Source organism: Scardinius erythrophthalmus (genome assembly GCF_964197995.2).
Source record: "Scardinius erythrophthalmus genome assembly, chromosome: 18".
Lineage (NCBI taxonomy): Eukaryota > Metazoa > Chordata > Actinopteri > Cypriniformes > Leuciscidae > Scardinius > Scardinius erythrophthalmus.
The window spans coordinates 30,277,641-30,302,879 of NC_138238.1; the positions used below are offsets into that span (position 1 = coordinate 30,277,641).

The 25,239-nt window shown below is 36.5% G+C and overlaps 1 protein-coding gene across 2 annotated transcripts; it reads right to left on the reverse strand.

Annotated features, from left to right (window-relative positions):
• Nucleotides 1–6: 6 nt before the first annotated feature.
• vps35l (VPS35 endosomal protein sorting factor like) lies at nucleotides 7–21,057 on the reverse strand. 2 transcript variants are annotated; one of them, XM_081392786.1, is made up of 30 exons: nucleotides 21,012–21,057; nucleotides 20,482–20,581; nucleotides 19,878–20,054; nucleotides 18,683–18,799; nucleotides 18,573–18,597; nucleotides 17,551–17,627; nucleotides 17,337–17,465; nucleotides 16,093–16,177; nucleotides 14,979–15,035; nucleotides 14,798–14,894; nucleotides 13,683–13,730; nucleotides 13,508–13,601; nucleotides 11,861–12,061; nucleotides 9,797–9,843; nucleotides 9,181–9,292; nucleotides 8,911–9,027; nucleotides 8,141–8,194; nucleotides 7,966–8,046; nucleotides 7,823–7,885; nucleotides 7,178–7,263; nucleotides 6,965–7,045; nucleotides 6,810–6,873; nucleotides 5,577–5,675; nucleotides 4,856–4,933; nucleotides 4,015–4,129; nucleotides 2,789–2,928; nucleotides 2,542–2,707; nucleotides 2,322–2,440; nucleotides 365–511; nucleotides 7–286 (listed from the first exon to the last, which is right to left on the reverse strand). In XM_081392786.1, exons 1-30 carry the CDS (start codon nucleotides 21,026–21,028, stop codon nucleotides 188–190), a joined length of 2,892 nt encoding a protein of 963 aa, XP_081248912.1. In that variant the 5' UTR covers nucleotides 21,029–21,057; the 3' UTR covers nucleotides 7–187. The 2 variants fall into 2 exon arrangements, with proteins under 2 accessions (XP_081248912.1, XP_081248913.1); XM_081392787.1 differs by lacking the exon at nucleotides 21,012–21,057 and adding an exon at nucleotides 20,821–20,967.
• Between the last annotated feature and the right edge of the window lie 4,182 nt (nucleotides 21,058–25,239).

Sequence of the window (25,239 nt, forward strand, 5' to 3'; positions counted from 1 at the left end):
AGGCATTATGATTTAGAGTATTTTATGACATAATTCCTATGTTATGCACACAAACTGTACAAAAACAAGTGCAAACTGACACAGACAATAAGAAATATGAATAGGTCATGACTAGATTTTTGATAGAAGATTGAAGTACAGGTTAGTTTTAGTAATGGTTTCAGGGTTTCTGACAGGCTATCACGCATCAGGCTCGGGACTGCAGAGACAGACGTGCTGTGATGTCAGAGAGATGGCTCATGTCAGCCAGCTGTGCCTGATGTTTGATGTACTCTAGAGTCCGAACCTGGAGAGGACGAGAGACATGGGTCAAGGCATTATATTTGCAGCTGAACGTCACCGCACGTGTGCGCATTCGACTCACCGATGTGCGTGTCTCACAGAAGCCGTGTTTGTGACTGAGGTTCCACAGGTTGACAGCCAGCTGGTTGAGTTTGTTGTTCCGTAGATCACCGTGAGCCAACAGACAGCCGAACAGAGAGAAGGCCAGACTGCCCTGCCTGCGCACTCCCTTACACACACACACACCAGCACAGATATAACATATCAAACCAGCAGCCATGCAAAATCATACACATTAATAATATTACACACAGTGTTGGGGAAAGTTACTTGCAAGTAATGCATTACAACATTGCGTTACTCCCTAATCATTTAGGGTTGTGTAAGCATATTTACTGTATTGCACAAGTCAGTTCATACTTTGATACAATTGTATTTGCATTGCTCTCAATGCAAATCAAACTAGCAATTAGGCTAACTGAAATACAAACCATGCCAATCTCAAGGTATGGTGAAGGCTATGTGATGATGTGGGGCTATTTTAATTCCAAAGGCCAAGGGAACTTTATCAGGATGCATAGTATCCTAAAAAAAATTTTTTTTAAAATACTTAAAAATAAAAATCTGCCTGCCTCTATGGGAATTTAACATAGGGGTGTCCAAACTTATGCACCCTGTATTTTAAGGAAGAACATTTATTTATTTACGATACATTATTCATTCACAAAGAAAATTGGTGTCCTTAAAGGTTAGATTTTTCCTAATTTTTTAAATTAAGGCATTAAGTTCAATTTCCAAAAGACGATTTTTTATTCCTCTTTTTAGTCAACTTTAGCATGGGTGCCTAAACTTATGCATAGCACTGTATAAATCCATCCACAATTAATACAGTACAACACATGTAATTGATGTAAAAGAAGGCCAAAAGTCATTGTAAATGTCATTTAAAAATCATATAAATTTAAATAAATGCTTCAGGACCAAAAATTATTTTTGACAAACGCATTTAACCTGCACAAACCTTTAATGGAAACATGAATATGGTTTGTTACTGTAACAAAATCAGTAAAAAAAAAAAAAAAAAAAGTAAAACAAAGTGTTTCTATTTTCAGAATTTGGTCGTTTTATTTTAGGGAAGTCCAGCTAGTTCATGAATATTTTTGTGGTTGATTAATTAGGGCTTGCACAAATAAAGAGGTTGGGAACCACTGATTTAGAGCATAGAGAACATAAACAATGGTTCTCTATTGCAAGGTTAATCATTTTCTTATTTTTACTGATTCTGTATCAGTAGTGCATCATATTAGTGTTTCCATCAAAAGTTTGAACAATATAATAGCTACGTGAATGTTAGAATACAAGCAATTTATGATGTACGAACAAAGAGCCACAGTGGCTTCCCCAATTGCATTAACTTCCATTTTTATTACAGATATTTTGCGTCAACTTCCGAAGAAGTGACGATTTTGTTCTCTTGAACACATGGGACGGAAATGGTGCTTTATTCGCAAATGTTTTATGCGATATTCAAATTTTGCGAATAATTTAAATTCGCAACTTTGGATGGAAACAGCTATTTTTATCAGTTTTTTTCAGCGTCCGTCTCTGTGCAAAGCATCATCCCGTTTCACAACAAACTGCACGTGGAGTCTGTGATCGGTGTTATTTCACCTCTAGGGGCGCTTTTATACTGTGAAACCAAAGACTATAGAACCCTCAAGCTCCAGAACACGGACAAATCAAACAACCCCCCAAAACAAATGTTCGGCTACTATCAGCACTGATTTTTCCCCATTAGCGTTAGTTCCAAGAAGTAACTATAGACCGATTAATCTGCAAAAACTATAAATCGGTCGCCCTCTAATGTACATTGTCAGCAAGCACATTTCCATTACTTTTTCTTTTATTTTGATCATTATAAATGTAAATCCTAACAAACTATTATAATATGATATTTTGTTATCCAATGCGGGGACATTCATACATTTATAAGATTACAGATACTTTTTAGAGACACGGTATCCTGGATTAATACTCACCTCATCTCGGCCCAGAGTCTTTAAATGATCTAGAACCTGACCAATCAGAGTCTCACACAACTTGTTGATCTCTGCGATGAACTTGGGATCTCCTCCATAGAGGGTTTCATTGGAATCCACTGCAACAAGAGCAAAAGTGATTCCGTTTAGAATTCAACGTCAGAAAGACTTTAAGATGATGTTTATTAGAGTGGCTTTCTGCACTGATTCAGTGCGGTACCTTTAGGAATGGTGTAGAGATAGCTTTCCTGGCTCATTGCTGCTAGCAATGGTAAAGCGCTGATGTAGACGCGGACCTTGGCATCACTGTTGTCCTCCCAGGTGTAGTCCTGCACCATATTCAAGAGCCCTCGCACCAGATACAGCACACCCTGCTCCGGATGGTCCTAGAGACATATTGAACAATGGCGCTCAGATATGCACTAGAGACACGGCTACATTCCTGCAAATGTTTACGCATATATTACCGGCACTACGAGCAGTGTGGAGAGGAAGTTGTTAATGAATTCGAGAAAGAAGGGCTCTGATGATCGCTGTTTTCCCTCAATGCTGATGGTACGCGGGACTTCTGGCAAAATACTGACCGCTGCCTTTAGAAACGCGTCCGCTGAGAAATGGAAGCAGAAATGAATTTTTCTCAAACATTTTCTCAGTCCATATCAAATCCATAATATCACACCCAGTCTTGGTCAATCATGGTAGAGGCTGCTCTCTGAAACTGATCTGAGGTCAGTTTTGTACACTACCATTCAAAAGTTGGGAATCTTCAAGATTTTATAGTGTTTTTAAAAGAAAGCTCTTTTGCTCACCATGGCTGCATTTATTTGATAAAAAACATACAGTAATACTGCGAAACATCACTACAATTTAAGGCTATGTTTACACGACAACGATTTGCTTAAAATGGAGTAATTGTTTTTTTTTTCGTTTTCCGCGTACAGACGACACCATTCAAACAATCCCCATTCACACAGATCCACGAAAACGACTAAAAACGCTGTATTCTGCTGCCAGGGCATTAGATGGCGATGAAACACTATAGACTGAACACGTAATACGCATGTGCGTGACGTCATCGTCTTCAGAGATTCGCGTTTTTGTCGTTTACACGGAGACCGCTCTCAAAAAAGTGCACTTAGAAACCTGTTTTCAAAAGTTTGCGTTTTCAGGCTCCCAAAACGCTGTAGTCGTGTAAACAGCCCGAAAATAATTGATTTCTATTTTTATATATTCTAAAATGTATAATGGCAATTTCATTAAGATAGCTATAACGATAACTATATTGGTGTTCTAAGCACGCACTGCAGTTCTGTCGCGTGCTGCTTTAAATCTTTAAAGCAGGATGGATTCTGATTGGCTGTCAGTGCTTTTATCATTCATCATCTGGAAAAAAAATTCTGCTATTCATTTACATTTAGATCCATTTTTAAAACTACATCTTTATCGTTATAGTTGTCATCTTTGGTGTGAAAGGGCCAATTAGTTATTTTAAATTGTAATAGTATTACACAATATTACCATTGTGACTGTATTTCCTTGGTGAGCAGAAGAGACTTCTTTCAAAAACATTAATCAAATCTTAAAGATTCCAAAGTTTTGAATGAAGGGTCTTTTAAATCCTCATTCTCTATTAGAGGCAGGAACAAGGATGTACAAAAGGTATATTTTGTGTATGGGAGGCTCCAGCACTCACCCTGGGACAGACACTGGTTGGCCAGCGCTACCTGTCCAGAGAGCAGATATAGGTTGAGACGACTAAAGATACTCGTGAGAGATGGAATGGTGATGAAACTGTAGGCAGCACACGCCTGGAAATAGACAACACACAAGAGGCAGCAAAAGCTCAGTCACTTATAGGATAAAACAGGATAAAGTCATTTAAAAGGCACTTAATATTCAGTAATATTATCGATTTGACTGCACTGACACTATTTGATGAGAACAAAACTTGAACGATGATGAAACCACTGTTTTCTGCAGAGCTGCTTTCTACTTCGTGTCATAATTGATAAATTTAGCATTATCGACAGTTATTGAACTGAACTGAATCAACATTGAACCGAATTGATCTGAAAAATGATATCTTGTCTTCTGTAAAGCTGATGATAGCTGAATTGAACTCATTTCAGAACTGAATCAACACCATTGTCTTCTGTAGAGCGGCTTTACAGCAGAATTTGAATCTTATATTTGATGAGGTCTGCATCATTGATCATTATTTTCTACTGTTTATTACTGTAAAGCTGCTTTGAAACAATCTGTATTGTATGAAACGCTTTATCATTAAAGGTGACTTGATTGGATCCAACATTATTAGGTATAATCAACCAAACCTGTCAAAAATGTCCACATTTCACTCCAAAAAGAAGGAAATTAAACCTACATTAGACTATATTATTTCATAAAAATTAAGCACATTTCCTTCAGTTGTCATTACTGTAATGCAGAAACATCTTAGTGATTTAATTTTTTATTTATTAAAATGTTTTTCATGAGATTCACACATTAATATTTTGTAAAAAGAATAAACCAACCCTGACAAAAGCAGCCGTTTTACGTGAGTGATTGCCTTTCATCACACGTCTGGTCTCCATGGCTAACTGATTCACCGTCTGTAAGAGAGACATTCATTTCAGTTCCTCAGCGCCCCATTACACTAACAGATTAGACTTTACAGCATTTTCCAAATAGTTTTAATTTGTTTACTAGTACAGTATAAAACACACAGGACATTAAAAATATATGGTAAAAGACGTAATACAAATAATGTTTCTTTTAATAAGACCTGTATCATAAGCAATTGTTAAGGCATGCTTATCAGTTAGCAGCTGAGACTCTTTTATATTACTGATTACAAGTTCCTGTAAAATTATTATAGACAAAATTTGAAGGAATTTGAACTGAATTGGTCCCAAAGGATGTTAAACTCGAATTTGAATTGGAATGACAATAAGAGGAATTTACTGAACTTAAATTCAAAGAAATGCATGAGTTGATGAAAGCTAATAATTAAATCATAATAAAAACATACATAAAAAAAAAAAAGTCTATATTTTATTTGTTTACCTGATGTCATGTGACCAACATCAGATAAGTGTGAACATGCAGATGTGTTGTTAAATTATTAAAATATGCAATTAAAATCTCAGGAGGTGCTTCAAGTAAATATCTGACAATAAAGGGTTTTGACTGACAGAAAAGGTTGGGAACCCCTGATTTAATACATAACACTTGCTTAAGACAAAGGGTGCTCACATGTATCAGGTGAATGATGACGGGCTCTAGATTACAGAAGGTCGCTCGGGCTTCCACACAGAAACTCAACTGCTGTTCAAAGTCCCTGCCGAAAGACACCTGATGAAACAAAGGACCAAAATACAAATAAAGTTAGTAAGACTGTATAGGTCATATTGTACATGCCGACTCTGACCGTGCCAGTTAAAGAAGTACTTTAGCACTGGCAAATTGAAGGTAGAAAAAATTCAACACCCATGATGCACTGGGCATGTTGCCATCCAAGGCCACTTCCAGTCTGCTCATTTTGGATAGGCTTGATCAGAGTCAAATACCATCTTGCTTAAGCAGTAAACTTTCAGTCACAATGGTGTTGTTCTGTATTGTTACCGGGTGCAAGATTTCAAAGAGTAAACATTTAGTGGGAGTGAGTTTCTTTCGGTTTCCAGTGCAGACTCCAGCGCGTTGAGGGCAGTGGCTAAAGGATGCAAAGAATCATACATTCGAAGAGAACGCCACAACGAAAAAGCTAAAAAACTTTAGTATTTGTAGTCAACATTTCAAACTGGATGACAAAAAACAGTGTTTTAGGCCAAACCTAGGGGGGTTAAAAAAACTGCCATTCCATCAGTTAATGTGGAAGAAGAGGAAGCTAACCCCCGAAGCAAAATGCCATAGTGTACTACTAAGAAGGCTGTTGCCATAGTGTTCCATTTTTACCAAAAAATTCTGTTTAAAAAGCAGACAGAGTATGATACAATTTTCAGTGATGAACCTTCTCTTACAATAACAACCCTCTGTCGATCCAACTGTGCATGGACAGGGACACAAAAATGCGGAAGTACAATCTAGCTTTCACGAAAGCCCTAGAGCCCATTGTTCGTGTCCATATACTACGAACAGTGTAACGATACAAAGTGGGCTGAAAATCAGCAAACTTACGCTTTAAAAATTTCATTATATATCACTATTTATTTTTTTGCATTACAAAATATAATCTTTGTATATTTTTTTTTTTCTCTTCTGAGATGAAATGGCACAGCTTTTGATGCATGTTTATAACCCAGATCATCTCATTGTTCAAGATGATATATGTGGTTACTAGAAAATAACAAATTTAAACATTTTGGCTTGACATGACATGATGCCAGTTCATATTTTTGACAGTTGAGCTCTCAAAATAAAGCTTCCAGTTCATGCAAATTTTTTTTTTTTTTTTTAACTGATATACAGCATTGTAGGACAGGGACTCACCATACGAATAAATCCGTTGATCAGAAGAGCCAGAGATCTCCTCTCATCATCTAGAGTTAGAGCACTACAACACAAAGACCACATGCAAACACGTCAATGTAACACTCTCTTATTCTGCATTAATAGTGAGACGCATTAATATATATCTCACTCACTTGACAGAGTCGTGCATGGTCTTACAGATGTGCAGCAGCGCATTGAGAATGACGGGGTCTCTCGTTGCTTCCTGCTGGTGTCTAAACAAAAGAGAGAAACCTTGTAACTACAAGTAGAATAAACACTAACCATCCTCTTCCCAGTATTTGAACACTTGTTTAGCTACACAGAGGAAGTGGACTTTTAATATTGAATAGTGAGTGAAAACATACTTGATGAAGACCTCCATGATTGATTTACACACCTCCACCCTCACACTGTCTTTCTGGAACATGTCCAGAAAGGGCAAAAACTTCTCCTGCAATCATTAAAACTATACATCAGCAAAAACAAATCATTTTATGATCATACTAGTTCATTTTATATTACAGATTATATTTTCTTTTAAAGTTCCTGTAAAATTGTTTATTTAGAGCAAATTTTAAAGACAGTAAGAATGACAGTAAGAAAAATTTACTGAATTGCAATTCAAAGATATGCGAAACAACAATATAATGAAATTCATCCAATTAGTATTATGACACAACATAAAAAATAATTACCATTATTTTGAATAACTACGCCTATTTATTTCCTGGTATGTAGAATGTATTTTCAAGTCTCAACTGAAACATAGATCTGTAAACTAAGTTTAACTCTTCTTCTTTTTTGACAAAGTATTTTTTTTATTTTTTATTTTTTTATTTAGCCATACAGCACCAAAAACTGTTTTCAAAGGTTGATTGTTAAAATGTAATTTAACTTTATATAGCTTATTCTTCCATTTCACAGACCATTTAAGGGGTAAATTAGAGCATTCTGTTCTTCCACCATGATCCATAAAATAAAAAATGTAAAAATGATTGCTGTGGTCATACCATAGAGAAGAGCACAGAGAAGTCATGGAAGTATGGAAGGATCTTGTTTATCACTGACTGCAGCTGAGAACACAAAAGAAGGGGGATGAATTGTGGCGACATCAACAACATGTAACATCATGTGTATATGTTTTTTTGCATACCTGTGGATAAGCATCCTCGAAAGCTCTGTCTGGAGTCATGTGTTTGATAATGTCTGTAAGAACTGTGTTCACCTCCCGTTTCTACAAGGGAGAAATTTGAAAAGTTTGTAAAAATTCTGCTCAAATAATGATTTGCAACACCTGATGTTTCAGGCAAATAGTGCAGATAACTCACTGTGAAGTGGCGGCAGGTGAACTCCACCCAGATCTCAGCACAGTTGATGTAATCCTGAGTCACAGACACAATACAAACAAAAAGCAGTGAATGGATTTGAGTCAAGTCATCATTATTTACAGGTATATAGTGCTTTAGACAATAGCTTGAGTCATGAATGCATGAGTTAACTTTTTTGCATTTGACATTGAGAGCATATGTCATAAAAACGCAAACACAAATGCAAGAAATGTGTCTTTTTAAATTACAAATTGATATATAAAAAAAAAAAAATACCCAGGTTCCTAAGTTAAGGCAAAGACTTGACAGAACATCCATTAAGAGTTAGACAGTATTCTAGGTTATTAGGTTTGGAGGCATTGGTCCAATAATTTAATCAATAAACTAGGCTGCAATAAACTAGAAAAATAAATCCTGCTCACTATCCCAACTTATTTAACAATGTTTTGGTCCCATGAACTTTATCAGGCATTTACACCACACATAGCATGTAGGATTAAAAGCAATGGTCCTAGTACTGAGCCTTGCGGCACTCCATACTAAACTTGTGATCGATATGACACCTCCTAATTCACTGCTACAAAATTGGTAACAGTCAGATAAATACAGTTAAATGTAATAGTGGAATTGCATTCGATGCCAATGCAATTCCACTAATGCAGATGTAACTGAGTGCATGTTTATTTTCATTTTATTCAAATCTGTATTTAATTCTTATTACAGATTCCCTTTTTTATACTGTGTGCTTTAAAACATTCACAGTCGTTTACCCTTGGGCCGCGCACTTTAGTGATGACCTTCCAGGCTTCATTGAGTATGGAGAGTCTTTCGCTCTCTGGAGGGTCAGCACAGGACAGACTGCGACCCAGAGACGCAAACAGCAAGTGCTGAAGAACAGAGAGAATCATGAGAATAAACTATGACATAGACACTGATATTCACCAAAGTGTTTTGGACCTGTGTGCAGTTTGGTATGCGTGTGTGTGTGTGTGTGTGTGTGTGTGTGTGTGTGTGTGTGTGTGTGTGTGTGTGTCTGTCACCTTGGGAAATCCAGCTTCATCACAGTCTTTGATCATGCCAATAAAGTCTGTTGCTCTGGTTGCAACAAATTCTGCCCGGAATGCCCACATGACAGAGTTCAGCAGGAGAGCACTATAGGGAAAATTAATACTGCAATTTCAAACATCAAAAATTCTGCAGTTGTAAAATCAAGATTTTTACATTGTCTAAAGATGCTTGCCCATGTAAAAGTCATAACCACAATGCTAGGCTGTTCTGGGTGGCTGCTTAATGGTCAAAAGAGCCCACCACCAAATATCTATGATATTCTGGTCTCTAGACCAGGTCTCGATGGGATTTTTTTTTGTTTTTTTTTCGTCCGTCTGCTAGGCAAAAACGTTAGTCACTCTCATCCACAAGACAGATTTGAGGCATCATTCGTGCACATATCACAACCAATTCAGTAATTAATTACATGTCTAAGGAAACAAGAATGTCTGGCTCTATGGTCTATACTGCAGTAGTACAAGATGAAGAAAACAAAATTCCAATGCGACTAAACAAGACATTATTCATAATGAGTCTCAAGCTTAATTTTTCATCATTCTTGGTCATAGATATTAAGTTGTAAAATGTTCTTCAGTGAAGAGATCTTACTTGTTGCCCAACTTCTTGCATCTGTCCATCATCTCTGTTAGCAGAACCTTTAAAAGACAAATGGATCAAACACATTTGATCAAAATCACTTGGAAAGGGTCTCACAAATTTGTAAGATGTTTGATCTAAAACTAATAACACACTTAAACCAACTTCAAAACTTTTTGACTAGAAAGTTCACAGCAGAGTTATAAATTAATGTCTGCATTGAGGGGCAATATACAGTACTGTGCAAAAGTCTTAAGCCCCATTCACACCTCCAGTGACACGCAGCATTCAAGATCCCATTCATTTTCAATGGAGAGCTGGCGACTACCAGCGACACGAAAGACAGTGACCGTTGGCGACAGAATGTTGGCGTGTCAAGCAACAGGAGTCATGCGACAAAAGTTCAGAAATTTCAACTTTATGCAAATGAGCAGCGACTTTGGCGAGCGACAACCAATAGGAGTGAAGACTGTGAAGCTCACGTCACCGTCTCGAGTGCAGGCAAGACAGGACAGAGTTCCGGAGGGATTTCACTGTTTTATATTATTTGACTGTAAACACATACATGGATTTAATAAAATGATGCGTGGAAAAGAAACTGTCGGCAGTCTTGTGAGTTTGATTCATATATTGATAGTTTGTGTTGCTAATTATATGATGCAGTGAACAGTTTAGCACTGCTACAGTTCATTTTACGGTTTCCCCTGCATTATGTTGACTATTAGAGACAAGAAAATTGATTGCAATGACATTTTAGTCATTTTTAACAGTATGAGTGAGTTTAATTTGTTGATTGATCGATCGCTAATCTGGTTAATGATTCAATGCACTGAGCACTGCTGTAGTTTATATCACAACACTCTCCAACAGCAGAATGCTACTTTTAATTCTTTTAAGACTTATTCCTAGTCAAATTAGAATGACATCATAGTTTTATATATCCATTGTGCTTGCATTTCCTAAAGGTATGGCCAGACGTGCAGTCTACCAATAGCATTAGAGTGACAGCACTTGGAACGCCCACAAGCGACTTCACAGTACAGAGACTAGTGACATGCAGATAATCAACAACGCAATCTTTACACTGCTGAGGTGGCACAACTAACCATTTGTCGACTAGAAGAGGCTTGGTCGACCAAAAGTTTTATTAGCTGGTTAGCTGCAGGAAAATTGTAAAAATGCTCACTCTAATGTTAACCTAGATAAATGGCGCTATTATTAGGAAATTATTCAAGTGTTTGTGTGGAGAGCGCGCTTACTGCATGACATTCAGGTGCCGGGACGATCACTGCATTTAACTTAAAATACTCCATCAATTTTGTTCATACAGATAAGAGTAAAGCAAACTACAGGGTCTACTTTTATTTCTGTAAACTCACAAAAACAAAACATTGTGCTTTTGTAAAATAATGAAAATTCTGCCGTCTCGGTCTCGGTGAACTTGAGCACGTCATAAAAATTCACCAAAACGCAGCGTATACTTGCCTCACAGACATGAGGAATATATCTATAGAAAGTTTGAAATGTCTACTTTTGAATGAACAAACTCAAATTCACCCTCATTCTCATTGTCAACAGCAGACACTGTTTAAATATTTATATTAACATTAAATTGGAGTAGAAACTTTATTATATAAATACAAAGTTTATATAAAACTGACTTTCATTAAAAATTCATTTCTGTTCATCACTAGTTACAATTCATATTTTTGCTTTCTCATAAAATACTTTCTAATAAATATACCACTTTTCATTTTTCACTTAATGAAAATGTTTGCAAATGTTTGCAGAAACAGGTTGTCTTCTTTGTTTATAATTGTACATCTGAAAAAAAATGCGAGCACTGCACAATTTGCTAGGAGACATGTTTGTTGATCAATATCTGCAAAGCTAATTGTAGCACTGCCATAAGGTTTTCTTATACATTATCTTCTAAGCATTTAATGGAACTCTTTTATGGGTGGAAGTACGAGTTATCAGGTAGGAATATTCCACATCTGACTTTGAATGCAAGGTAGGATTAATACAAATTAAACAATCAGTCAGGCATTTCCTGAGTGGAGTGTGTGTATGTACCTCTGGTGCTCTGTATGCCACACACTGCAGGATCCAGTGAATGGCAGGAGAATAGAGGGTCAGATATATGGGAATCTCCACCCGTTGCAGCCCCAGCTGATTCTGCACACTTTCACCATGAATTTGACGGAACGAGGCCAGAAGGTCGAAGAAATTCTTATTGAGACTGTCCTTCAGATGCGGCGCCACCTCCATCCCAACCTGAGAGAAAGATAGATAGCTAGAGTCTCTACAATATACTTCAATTTCAATCTACATGGTTTTTGCTTGTTTTATTATCACCATGTAAAAATTTAAAGTGCAGCCACTTTTCCACCATTGGCCCAAACTGTTCTTATTGCTTAACCGTTTTATTCCGTGCCGATCCGGCCCAGCCGGTACGGAAACGGTTTCATTTTCCACTGTGGGGCTGATTACAGAGCTCTATGGAATGTAATACAAATGCGTCAGTCATTGCCTTGGTGATGCAACAGCGGTGGAAAAGCGGCTTATGAAACACCACTTCATATAGCAGGGGTGTAAAACTCTGCAGAGTTTAGTTCCAACACACACACCTGTAGTTTTCAAACAACCCTGAAGGACTTGGTTAGCTAGATCAGGCGTGTTTTATTAGGCTTTGAAGCTAAAGTCTGCAGGGCTGTGGCCCTCCAGGAACTGAGATTTGCACTCCTGTCCTATAGTGAAAAATAAGATGTCATACTTGAAACCTTTTTTAAATTCGTTTTTGAAACTGCATTGTGAAGCTTAAAAATTCTTTGGTTTCGAACCAGTGATTTGGAGTGCGTACCAAACTGTCACATGATTTCACATGAAACAAAGCTTCATTACATCATAACTGTTTTGAAATTTCAATGGTTCGCCGCCAAAGTTTGATGATCTCTGTGAACCCATGAACTAGTGTCTGTATGGTTTTTACCTTGGATCTCAGATCAATTTTTTTTTACATTTAATGACACATTTGTATCAATAAAAAATAAAGAGTTGTAGTTAATAGTCTATTATTGGCCTGATTAACCAAGCTCTCCAAAAACAACACTCCCTACAATTTAATACAATAACATGGTAACACTTTAAAATAAGGGTCACTAGTTAACATTAGTAAACTGCCTTAGTTAACATGAACTAAGAATGAACAATACTTCTTCAGCATTTATTAATCTTTGTTCATATTCATTTCAACATTTACTAATACATTATTAAAATCAAAGGTTGTATTTGTTAACATTAGTTAATGCACTGTGAACAAACAATGAACAGCAGTATTTTTATTAACTAACGTTAACAAAGATTAATGAATGCTGTAACAAATGTTTTACTCATTGGTAGTTAATGTTAGTTAATACATTAACAAATGTTAACTAATGAACCTCGTTGTAAAGTGTTACCAATAACATTATATAATTCACTTCATATTTAAAGGTATTACATGATTTGTGAAATTGCATTTTAAAAAATGTACACTTTTAGTACAACATTTCCAATTGGTCTGTAAAAGGTGTTTTTTATGCATGTTTGAAGTATTGCTGCATTTACATCGTTCTGAGCAGCAGATGTCACCAGCGTGTGGCGTTTCGAGTGCTTCGAAACAGTGAATCATTTTGCACAGTAATTGGTTCAATTGGTTAAGAAAAGCTTTATTCTTCTCACCCTGCATAGATACGCCCGTGCATATACAGCCACCAGCGGATCTCCTATTCCTCTGATCATCGCTGTCAGTCTCTGCAGCGTCTCCTGAATCCCACTGAAGGACAGAAAGAGGACATCAGACCGATAAAACTACCCGCCTGCATGAACAGAAGAGTAGCATTGCTCAGATACTTACGACTTAGTCAAGAAGCGGTTGCATTTCAGAAGAGCAGCTTCAACATATCTGCGCTAAAGTCAAGGCTCACTACTACATTTTAAGGTTAAAATTCATATTTATGGTATTTTTTTTCAATCTTTCAAAACTTTCTCGAAAACCAGTTTAACCCTATAAAGCCTACTGTATAAAATGTGAAACGCAAAGGCCTTTAAATTATCAACATGATCAAAACTTTGGTAAAAAACCTTTGTGCACAGCCTAATACATGTCTTCTGTCGTCTGATTGATATTTTATCCTATTTTAGCAAATATAAAGGCCCTTTAATATAATTCTATGAATGTGTCCACCTTCAGGTTGTTGTACATATATACATATATATATATATATATATATATATATATATATATATATATATATATATATATATATATATATATATATGTAAAATGCTAAAATGTATCAAATATGATACATCAGGCTTTTGAGGAGTGTTTATTTGTACATCTCTCAATCATTGCTTTGCATTACATGCTTTGGCCCCACAATGAAAACTAAAGCTTTGATCATAAAAATAAGCATTTAAATATCATCATACTAACATATTATTGGCAGATATAGAGTGACAGCTGATATTTATATGCATTTTATGGAAGTAGACTGCTATACAATTAAAAAGATCTAATTGATTTTCACTACAAGCAATCAGAATTTTATCTTGCCTTTTGGCCATATACTGTATATATCAGCAACTGCACCAAATAACACTGAGGTGTTTTTTCCCTCATTTAGTATGAGCTTCATATTCTCCTTTAACATACACTATGAGCCATACAAAGCCTGATGTATCAAATATAACTCTCAACAAAAATGTGCATGTTTTTGAAGATTTTGTCAAAAAGGTTTAACATTTTTTTTTTTTAAATGTTTGCTTTTTCTATTATTTCACATGTCAGGCTATACAGGGTTAATAACTAAAACATGATAAAATGACTTTCTAAACAGTATAAATACTGGTGCTTTTAAAACGTTGTTTGTTTTAACACACTTCATTTAGCATTTTTAGCTTTAAAATGGATTTTTGGAACAGGCTTAAATACTGGAATAAGAATCTGGAATCATGTTGAGCAGATACAATCGAGGGACAAGCTCTCTGATGGAGGCGATTTTAAAGAACCAGTTGAGACACGTCTCTTTGGCTGTGTCATTCACTTCATCAGCGGAGAACGATTCTGAGAACGACATTAATAGGAAAATCAATAGAAAATGTCAGAGATGCTAAAAGATTATGCTGAGCTTGATGCATATTATTTTACCTGGTAAAGGATGAGGGTCAGCACACATGGTCAAGATCCTGTCATACACCAGACCACCTGCACACACATGACATCATCAGGAGCAAAGGACAGACATTTTCCTTTTATCTTGCGGCTTTTAAACACAATTTTCATCTTGACCTAAAATTATTGCTGGTGTTTATCAGCATTGACAAATCTAAATCAAAATAATTTTGCTTATTTGTGAAGAAACTATTGCTGCAAAAAAAAGAAAAAAAAGTTATATATGTTTGTCAGTAAAATATGAAAAATCTAGTGTTGTCACGATACTGGAATTTTCAACTTCGATGCGATAACTTGAAAAATATTGATATTCGATACCACAGGGAAAATGTCCATATATACCGCCATAAAGATAATTGGTTATTATCTCATACTTATTTGTAATTTGGGCCATTTTGTTGTAATAGCTTACAAACAGCACAGGGAGGCTTTATTTGAATCGTTGAACTAGATTTACAAGTAAACAGTCAATAAGAACAAAATTAAGAACAAAATAAGAACACAAACAAATTGAAAATGATAGCACAAATAAATTCAATTGAATAAAGAGACAAATGAAATGAACATGGCTTTAAGCTGGGTCTAACAGTACTATGTAGTAGAAATACTGCAGAAATGAAAGTAATCAAATGTAAAATAACACCGGATAGTTTTTATTGTAAAAATTAAATACAGACTAATACTTACAATTAAAGTTACAAAAGTTATTCAGTCAAGAGCAACGAGTGATTTTCTCTTTGTATTTTCTTTATTAACATGACAGACAGCAGAAGGTTTATTAGGCTGCTGTCACTTTAAGAGCTAATGCGCAGATCTAATATACTGTTATGCTAACTATTTACGCTCCAAAACTGATACCTGAAAACTCATCAAGACAGGCATTTTGACATCATTTTGTATGTATGTGGGCGTTTAAACACAAAAAGCCAAGAAAAAGAAGGCAACGTGCAGCTGTTATTGGTGTATCGATACTGCAGAAAAGCAGTATTGGAAATGTTTCATATTTTTCAGTATCGATACATATCGAAATATTGATATTTTTGACAACACTAGAACAATCAAAAAGATTATTATCATGAGCAACTCTTACCAAAGGTGTCCAGGATATCTGTGATGAGAACAAACTTGCTGGGGTAGAACTGAATTACTGATGTATCAGAGAGCAGCTTGGAGCACTGAGACACAAAAATAATATGTGAGGAAAAGTTATTACATTTTGATAGAGATTATGATCTTTTTTTCTTTCTTTTGAATAACATGCACTGATAATTTCATCCACAAGACCAGAAATGTATAATCAAAGTTAATAGACTTAATTTTAAATTTATGTTGACTTAAAAGGGGCATGACATGGATTTTTTAATTATATTTTAGTATGTTTCTTGATGTTCACTGTTTAACATTTTGTGTGTGTGAGAGTGAGTGGAAAAACTATTATTTTCAACCTTCATTCTGTCTGAAATGATCCGTTTTTAAGGGGCAGTTCCTTTAAGGCTTGTCAGTAAACGGTGAGAAAGTGTTCTAGAAACAATATCCATATAAAACTGTAATTTACAGACAAAGCATTATGAAATCATGTACTTACAGTTTATGATGCAGCTGCTGTCAGATCTAATATTGTTGGCTGCTTCATCTTTCAACACAAGTTGATCTGCAAACTCTCCATTACACTGTGCCTCGTTTACCAAACAAAATGCTCCGAACAAACATATAATCCTCCAACGCGATCCGGGACGCCACTAAAATAAACTAACCACTTGTTTCCTACGCAGGGATCCTTCTGAAGTCTGTACATAGACGCAAACGAGCAGCTTAAATTGGACACTTCTTTCACTCTTCCATTTATCCTGTTGATGACAGACTCAAGAGTGTGGATATGTCAGAAAGAGAATATGCATCTGTATACTGTATCCAGTGTAGACAGCGTCAGTGATTATAATGGGTTCTAACTGCTTTTGACACGTCACAACGCTCACATCCAGTGTAGGCAAATGTTAGCCATTAAGCGATTGATTGCCAGTGGGCGTGGCCTATGGTGTGATGATGTATAACTATTCGTGGAGGCTACTCTGGAGGCAGTCATATGCAAATGTATTGGCCTGTGTGACATCACATATCCCACAATATCAAAACGAGCCGTTTTGGGTGCTTGGTTAAAAAATTCCGTTTATACTGAGGAGGAAGTTTTAAGCTATGAAACTTTTAGGATGTTTATTAGTTCAAAGACCTCTTATATGTCATATGATCAAGGCAAATTTGATTTCTCATGTCATGGCCCCTTTAAAATGTCATTTGAGTGCGCACTGTTGGTTTGTGTGTTCACCGTCCTCACACCTGGATGACGATTTTCAGGGCTTTGACTTTCTGGTCTGAACCCCAGGCCTCCTTCAGAGACTGGTTGAGCTCTTCAATGCGGTTCACATAGTCCTGCTGGGACAGGTTCAACAGCTCCCTCTGTGAGCCCTGAGCACACACAATACACACAGCACATTCATAAACACGTCTAGCAAAGACATTAAAGCACAAGGCTTCTCTGGATGAGACCCACCTCCTCTAGGTCGTCCAGCTCCTCCAGACGAGTGCGCACCTTCTCTGACACGGCTGAGCTGGGACTGGATGCTTTACCTTAACACAAGTCAAACTATTAAATGTGTAAAAAATATTGTACAGAATGTTGCTGATGCCACTGTTATGTGATATGTTAGTATCTCAGCACTGGTCAGGATGGGTCAATAAAGCCTAATCGATCTAGCCTATGAGACGTGGTTGTGTACGATTTGGCAACAGGAACAGCCTATACGCTGGTCAAAATCGGGCCGAATTATTTAGGCATGTTTAAACATTATCAGGTCGGGAGGTGCTCGTAACGCACATGGCTCATCTCGTAATTCCTCTCACACACTGCGAGCCACGACCATAAGTGCATCAACGATTTCCATGTGTTTTCACTCGAGTGTAAAATAATAATTAATAAATAAATAAACATCACACCCTGCGTCAGCAAAAAAATCGCACTGTGTACGGGCGGCCGGCTTAAGTTAGTACTGAATTTATATTTGCTAAGTATTTTATAGAGGTTGCAACAGTTGTTTTTCTGTCAGGTACCGTACCACTCCTGAATTATTTATTAAAAATGCAATAAACTAGATTATTCATTGATTATTCATTTGAAAATTAATGTCAATCCTAAATTATTTACTAAATAAATAATAATAATAATAATTAATATTAAAACTTAATGAATAATAATTACAATAATGATAATAATTGATTGATTGATTGATTGATTTAGAAATATAAAAATTATATCAGGCCCTAATCCTCTATGTGTTATATAATATATAATAATATATATGTATTTAGAAATTTAAAAATTAATGTCAGGTACCAATCCTCAATTATTTATTAAAAATGTCAAATAAAATTAAATAAAATAAAATTCATTGACTTAGACGAGGGTTAATTAATGAGGATTTGACTTTGAGCTGTCAAGCCACCTGGAATAACAACAACTAGAACAGCTACAAACCAAGAACAAATAAAAAGAGCCTTCAAAACCGATGAACTCACTCTTGTCTGAACCCATGAAGAGGTTCTGTAAGAGAAATAAAAGCTTCATTAATGTCTGTCAAAAGTGAAAAGTCACAGGATGAGTCAGAGCTGTAAAATGATGCACCTACTATAGACAGTTTCTCAGTGGTGGTGAATCTAGACAAGATCTCTCCACGTTTAGATGACCACGGCTCAAAGTCTAAGCCCACTTCCTCCTCCTTCTCCAGCCGTTTCCGCCCCAACTCCTAAAACAAAATAGTAAAAAGTGAATAAGACCATATTTAACAAATGTTTGATGCGTGTTCACAGACACATAATTATTTTTATTTAGAAATGTGAAGTTATATTAACAAACACAAAAGCATAAAGCAGTAACCAACGTAGGACAACCGAAGGCACATTTACATACAAAAAAACAACAACATCTGGATTGCCTCAGTTAGTAAATATATACAAAATAATTATTGAAAATATAAACATAAATGACAATATTCGCAGTTGTTTTATAGATCAGATAATTCACCACAGGAGAAGAAAAAATAGAAGGGGAACAGCCACATCATTTTAACTATCAACAGATAATGGGACTATTTCCAATATACAAACATATTATATATACAAACATATAAATTCCGATTTATGTACAAACATAAAGGTGCAGTAAGTGATTTCTGAGAAACACTGTTGATATTTGAAATCAGCCCAAAAACAAACCCTACATTGCTCTGCCCCCAAAATGCACAAACACAATGCATGAGTGGATGTCTCTTTAAACTACAGGAGCTGCTTAAAGACATCAGTGTGTGGAACAACCTGATGGGCTTCATGTCGCTGGCAAACCTCACTCCTGATGTGAGCTCACTGGACTTCTCCTGTATATTGAGGCACGGCTTTAGCAATGCCAAAGAACTGGCATGCGGAGAGTGTCTGCTTAATGTGGACTCGCGCAGAAAGGCCTTTAATTCAGAGACGGACAACTTCAAGCTCATGTGTGGAGTTCACCAGTACCAAGCCAGCTGTACTAACTTCTGGATTAACTGTGTGGAACCCAAACCGCTAGATCTCATCCTGCCCGACCTGCTCTAGAACTGATTAAAATTCAGTGATACCCAATAATACCATGGGATTCTTTGAAGTACCTTTGAAACGTTTATATAGTAATCATTGAATTCCATGGTATGTATGTACTGTAAGTACTATGGTATTTCCATCCGATACTACCACTACACAAGTGCTTTTTTATAGGGGTACAAGTAATGCACATAATGATTTTAATAATACTCCTACTGGTGTGTGTATATGTGTGAGGTTTGTGAATTTTACCCCAGCAGAGATGCTGTGTGGGAGAGTTGGGGTCTCAGATGCCGCAGCGAAGAGAGACAGTGGGTCGGTCCCATCCAGCATTGAGCTGAGTGGATCCAGAACCACAGAACTTGAGGAAGAAGATGTAGAGGAGGTGCTGCCTTTCCGCCCCCCACGCCGAGATTTAGAATCTGTCACCTGAAAAGAAGACAGTTATTTACCAAATTTATGACTGAAATAACTTGTTCATGAAGTTACTTTTGTCCAATGCATTTTACAATTCACTTAGCCTATTAAAAATTCAGCCTTTTCTGAGCAACCAGCGGTTTGGTGATTTGGTCAAGGATACACTGAAGCATTATTATTATTATTATTACACAGCTGGATTATTAGACTTCAGTTAATGGATTGTGTAGAACAGATAGACACTCAAACAGGTAAGATAATAGAAATGAAAAGAAAATATATATATGGAATTATTTAAACAATATACAAAAAAGTTTCCAAAGTATTAATGATCGACATACTCAAATGCTGTTCACTCAAAGAGGACTAAATCTGTAATAATAAGCGAACAGTATTATTTTAAATAAAACATGAGTATTTATGAGAACTGTGGATGTACCGTGATGGCTTTGAGTGGATGATAGTCACTGAACTCCACTGCTGAACGCTCCAAACGACACCCCTGCCATTCACTCTCATATTTACGGCCCCGAGAGTGCCTGTGCAAAACACACATGAAGCTGTCATACTCATATTGATAATCATATCAATGCTAGATGTGACTGAAGTACAATAAATTGTGCAAGAGGTAGATTGAGTTTCTGGACATATCACCATAATAGCATTGGTGTGTTTGATTGATGGACATAATGACCAAAACGTGGTGTCATGGTACAAATACAATACCATAATATTCTTTGCAATAGTTTTAAGTACTGTCTATGTGTAGCCTACTCACTCAGTATCATGGAAGTATCAAAATTACATCACTGTGCTGTCATAACACTACACCTCCCTCTAGTCTGTAATGTTTAATCGCTAGTACAGATATATTACAATGTGCATATTCTTCATTATTCCTCTATTCATTAATTTTACGTCGCGAGTTTGATAGCGTCAAAAACGTTTGAAAATGTAAACATTTCTTACCACTGAACTGTAGCCATCTTCAATCAGTGTCATGTGATGCCGAAGTGTTAGAGATAAGAGTCTTCTGTCATAATAAAAGTCACCATGTACTCAAAGTTATTTATCTGTATGAGGCTGATGTATTTTCATGCCAACTTTAAAGAGGACTTTATTTGAAAAGCATTTATTGTTTAAAAGCATATTTTAACAGATATCTTCTTGGAGATGTAAGTTACTGTACGTGTGCTCAGGTTTAAACCTCAAGTATCCTTCCTAAGAGATCTCATGCCTGAAGGCTTATCCGGCTTATTTTTATATATTTTTAAAATATTTTAAAATAAATTTAAAATATATATATATATCTTTTTAAAGGCTGATACAATGAGCTCATTGAAGTAATGAATACATGATTAGGATATATAGAAAATTTTGCATGTTGTTTTGGAGTTTGCTTAATTTGAAGTCCTTGCAGGAGTTGAATATGGAGCTAGAAGAGTCTCAATAAAGATAAATGCACAAACTGCATTCACATATGCACACACAGGATACACAAATGCACACACATGATTCATAAATACACACACAGGATACACAAATGCGCACAAAATTCACAAATGCACACACAGAATTTAAAAAGCACAGAAGATTCACAAATGCATACAAAATTCAGAAATGCACACAAAATTCATAAATACACACACAATTCAGAAATGAAAACAAAATTTACAAATGCACACAAGATTCACAAATGCTCAGGACAAGATTCAGAAATGTATTTCTGATGCACACACAAATATATCTTGATTTACAAACTGCTTGCGGTCTGTGAACTTCACTGCATTTGTGTGTGAATTTTGAGACTCCCCTGACTTGGCTCAACACACAAATGCCTTTTTTTAAACAGGGAATGACCTGTGACCAATCAGATACGTCCCTTGTTTTAGCCAATCACAAGAACGCACCCCACGTGGGAGATTGTTTACTTGTAAACCAATCACATGAAGTGTGGGCGCGAGCGCCGTAGTACCCCAGAGTGCAGTCTGGACAATGGGGCGGGGCGACACTTTTAGGCGGGGCGACACGTGTCGCTCCGCCCACACCCGATTTTATTGGCTTATAATACCGCAATCTTATTGGTGTAGACAATTCAGGTCTGAGCATGCGCATTCCTTTAAGTGCGATTTTATGAATGATTTGGCCGTATTAAATAAATATGAAATGCTAACTTTAATCGTAGGCTATATCTTGTCGGTTTACCCTGGTAATTTTAGTTAAGATCTATTGGCTAATGTTTTATTGTACTTAAGAAACAGAATGGATGAAGTTATTGTTTAAAAACGAACGCAGGCCTACTTCAGGGAGATGTTTTACAAACTCGGGATTTTACGCAAAGGATGATAATTCACTGTAAGAATGTAAAAGCAGCTGATTTTAATTTTTAAAGCACGACCGTTTTTTGTTGTTATTTTTTTAACGAGATGTTGTCCAATGCGTGCATTATTTGGTAGGCTACAACAAAGTGCAAATCAAATGTTTAATGGCAAACTCACTTTGTTAATAAAATGAGGGCATGTTGGTCCTGTAAATCCCTATATGTTATAGTTTTAAAGATTCATGTTTTCTATAAGTGTCAACCGTAGGCTACTTCGACTATCTGTTACTGTGACATCAGGCCATTGGGTTTTGTGCGTTGGCTAATAGAATTAAAACCGTGTAGGCCTAGTGCTGAAATGTGAAAATAAATAAATAAATATGTATTTACTAAAACAGATTTATTATATCGATCTGGGCTTGTATAGTATTTGGTAGGCTAGCCTATTATTGTCTTATTTTTCACTGTGGTTTTGCTTTAAAATAAAATAAAACACACTTTCGGATTTATCCTTTTGTTTTACTGAAATACAGTGAATTATCATCATTTGTGTAAAATCCCGAGTTTGTATTCACTGATCCTAATGGAAAAACGAAAAACGCATTTACGAATGATTTGAAATTCCGGAGCCCTGCATGACATGCGGAAAAATATTGTCTATTAGCCTATAGAAATGATCTCTCCTTTGAAATCCTATATGCCAGTAATTTCATGCTGTCATGATCATTGCTCACTAAAAGTGGCACTGATCTGCAGGGTAAATTAATAAATATAGGCTATTTAGGCTAAATCTCAAACAGTAATTTATCAGCAACATATTTCGTGATATTGCCTAGCCCTAAAGCTGCTCAATATTAGCCTAAAGCTTACAATATTGTTTTTTTTGTAAAGCTGTTTGAGACGATGTGAATTGAGCGCTATACGAATACATTTTGACAGTACTTTATCTAACTTGATTCGTAAATTCAGCAAAATATTATCCAATTGATCATTAGGCTACTGAAATAGGAAATCCCCATGGTTATCATCACTTAATATTTCTGTAGTATGGCCAAACAGCGTCGTAGATCATTCATAAACTCCTACCATTGACTCGTACATAAAGGAATGCGCATGCTCATGCCTCAAGCGTCTACGCCAATTAGATTGCTGTATTATAAGCCAATAAAATCAGGTGTGGGCGGAGCGACACGTGTCGCCCCGCCTAAAAGTGTCGCCCCGCCCCATCGTCCAGACTGCACTCTGGGGTTACTCCGAGCGCTAGAGCGAGGTGGGTGGAGTTCTGCCAGTTGGTTTAGACCGGCTTCTTAGGCGGTGGGCCAAGTCCGTCTATCTCGTTTAGTTTTTGATTTGACAGTTACTCAGCAGCTGTGTGGCTCATTTTTGTCTGTATGAATAATTCACAAAAAGATTAATGATTGTTTCCAACGCCAATTGTTGCACATTAAAGTATAAAAATAGATTTCATTTCGCTAGCTGATCACAAACGTTGGCCGGAGTGAGATCCAATCAACGCTTGTGTTGTTACCTTGTTGAATAGATTTGGCCAATCACGTTATTCGTTGAACCGACGTCGCGTCAGTTTTGAGTCTAGTACAGTCTACAACCCAACGTGAAGAGACCGGTGTGTCTCGGCAAGACAACGTCAAGGTAAGATTTGTTTTACAATGATTATACACCCCTATATCTTAATGCTTTTCATATAAGTTGTATTTAAGACTGCAAGCTATAGTTCGCCGTGAGTGTTGTCGTCAGTGATGCGCGGGTCAATGTATAAACAAACCGCACCCGACCGACGTTTTCAACTAACCCGCCCGCAACTCGGACCGCAAAAAACGAAAAAGAAAATATTGTACCCGACCCGCTTCCTGACCCGCATTTTTTTTTAAGTAGCTATAATGCTCATCGTAGCTATTAATATAACTTAATATTCTAATTTTGTCAAGAATTATAAAAAATCGTCAATATAAGCTCATAATTTGAACTAAAATAGTCTAAATGTTTAGTTTTAAAAACAATTTTAAAAAGCTGGCATTGTCTATTTTAATGTTTCTGCGCAAGTTCAGCAGACAGCGAGGTTCGGGTTTGTTCCGATCAGAGCTCGTGAGCGGAGAGCGCATTTCTGAATATTCCGCTCCGCTCATGGTCGCTCGCCCAACCCAGATGGCCTGCTGGTTCGAAAATATGTGGAATAAGGGCTGCCTCCGACTATTTTTTTTTCTTGTCGACTAGTTGTTCATTTAAGCCATTCGTGGACAAATCGCCCCTTTATATTAAATTAATTACTTAAAGGCTAGCCTAATACGCGTAATGACCGCACGCTTAAAGCTTGCCACAAAGAACCGGTTGAAGTAATGATTATGAATGTGTCTAAATTAGCAAGGAGACATTTAATTGTTTAGTAATAAACTGGTGTTTTCTGTGTCGCTGCAAAGATGAAGTTGACAATGCGGAGATTGCGGACTCGCCATGAACGCCAGAGAGAAATGCACATTTCATATGGATTAGCCTACATAATCAGAGAGTATAGCCTATTTATTTTGGTTTGAATATTTTCGTTTAAAAGTAGACATTTCAAGCTTTCTGTAATATATAGCCTATATTTATCAAATCTGTGAGGCACAAGTTGAGTTTCGGCGCCCTCCAGTTCACATGCAGTGATCGCGTACCGGCGCCTTATTTTGTCTGCTATATGCTTCTTATTTAATAAATACGGGCAATTGATTGATAAAACATTGATCAAAATTAAGATACAATTTATACAAAACGAAAATCTTTTAAAAAGAGTTTTCTATAAAACAGAACTTAATGAAGTCGTCAAAATCATGTTTTACCAAAAACAGCGCCGTTGCTAGGAGGGCGCCAGCGCCTCTGCCT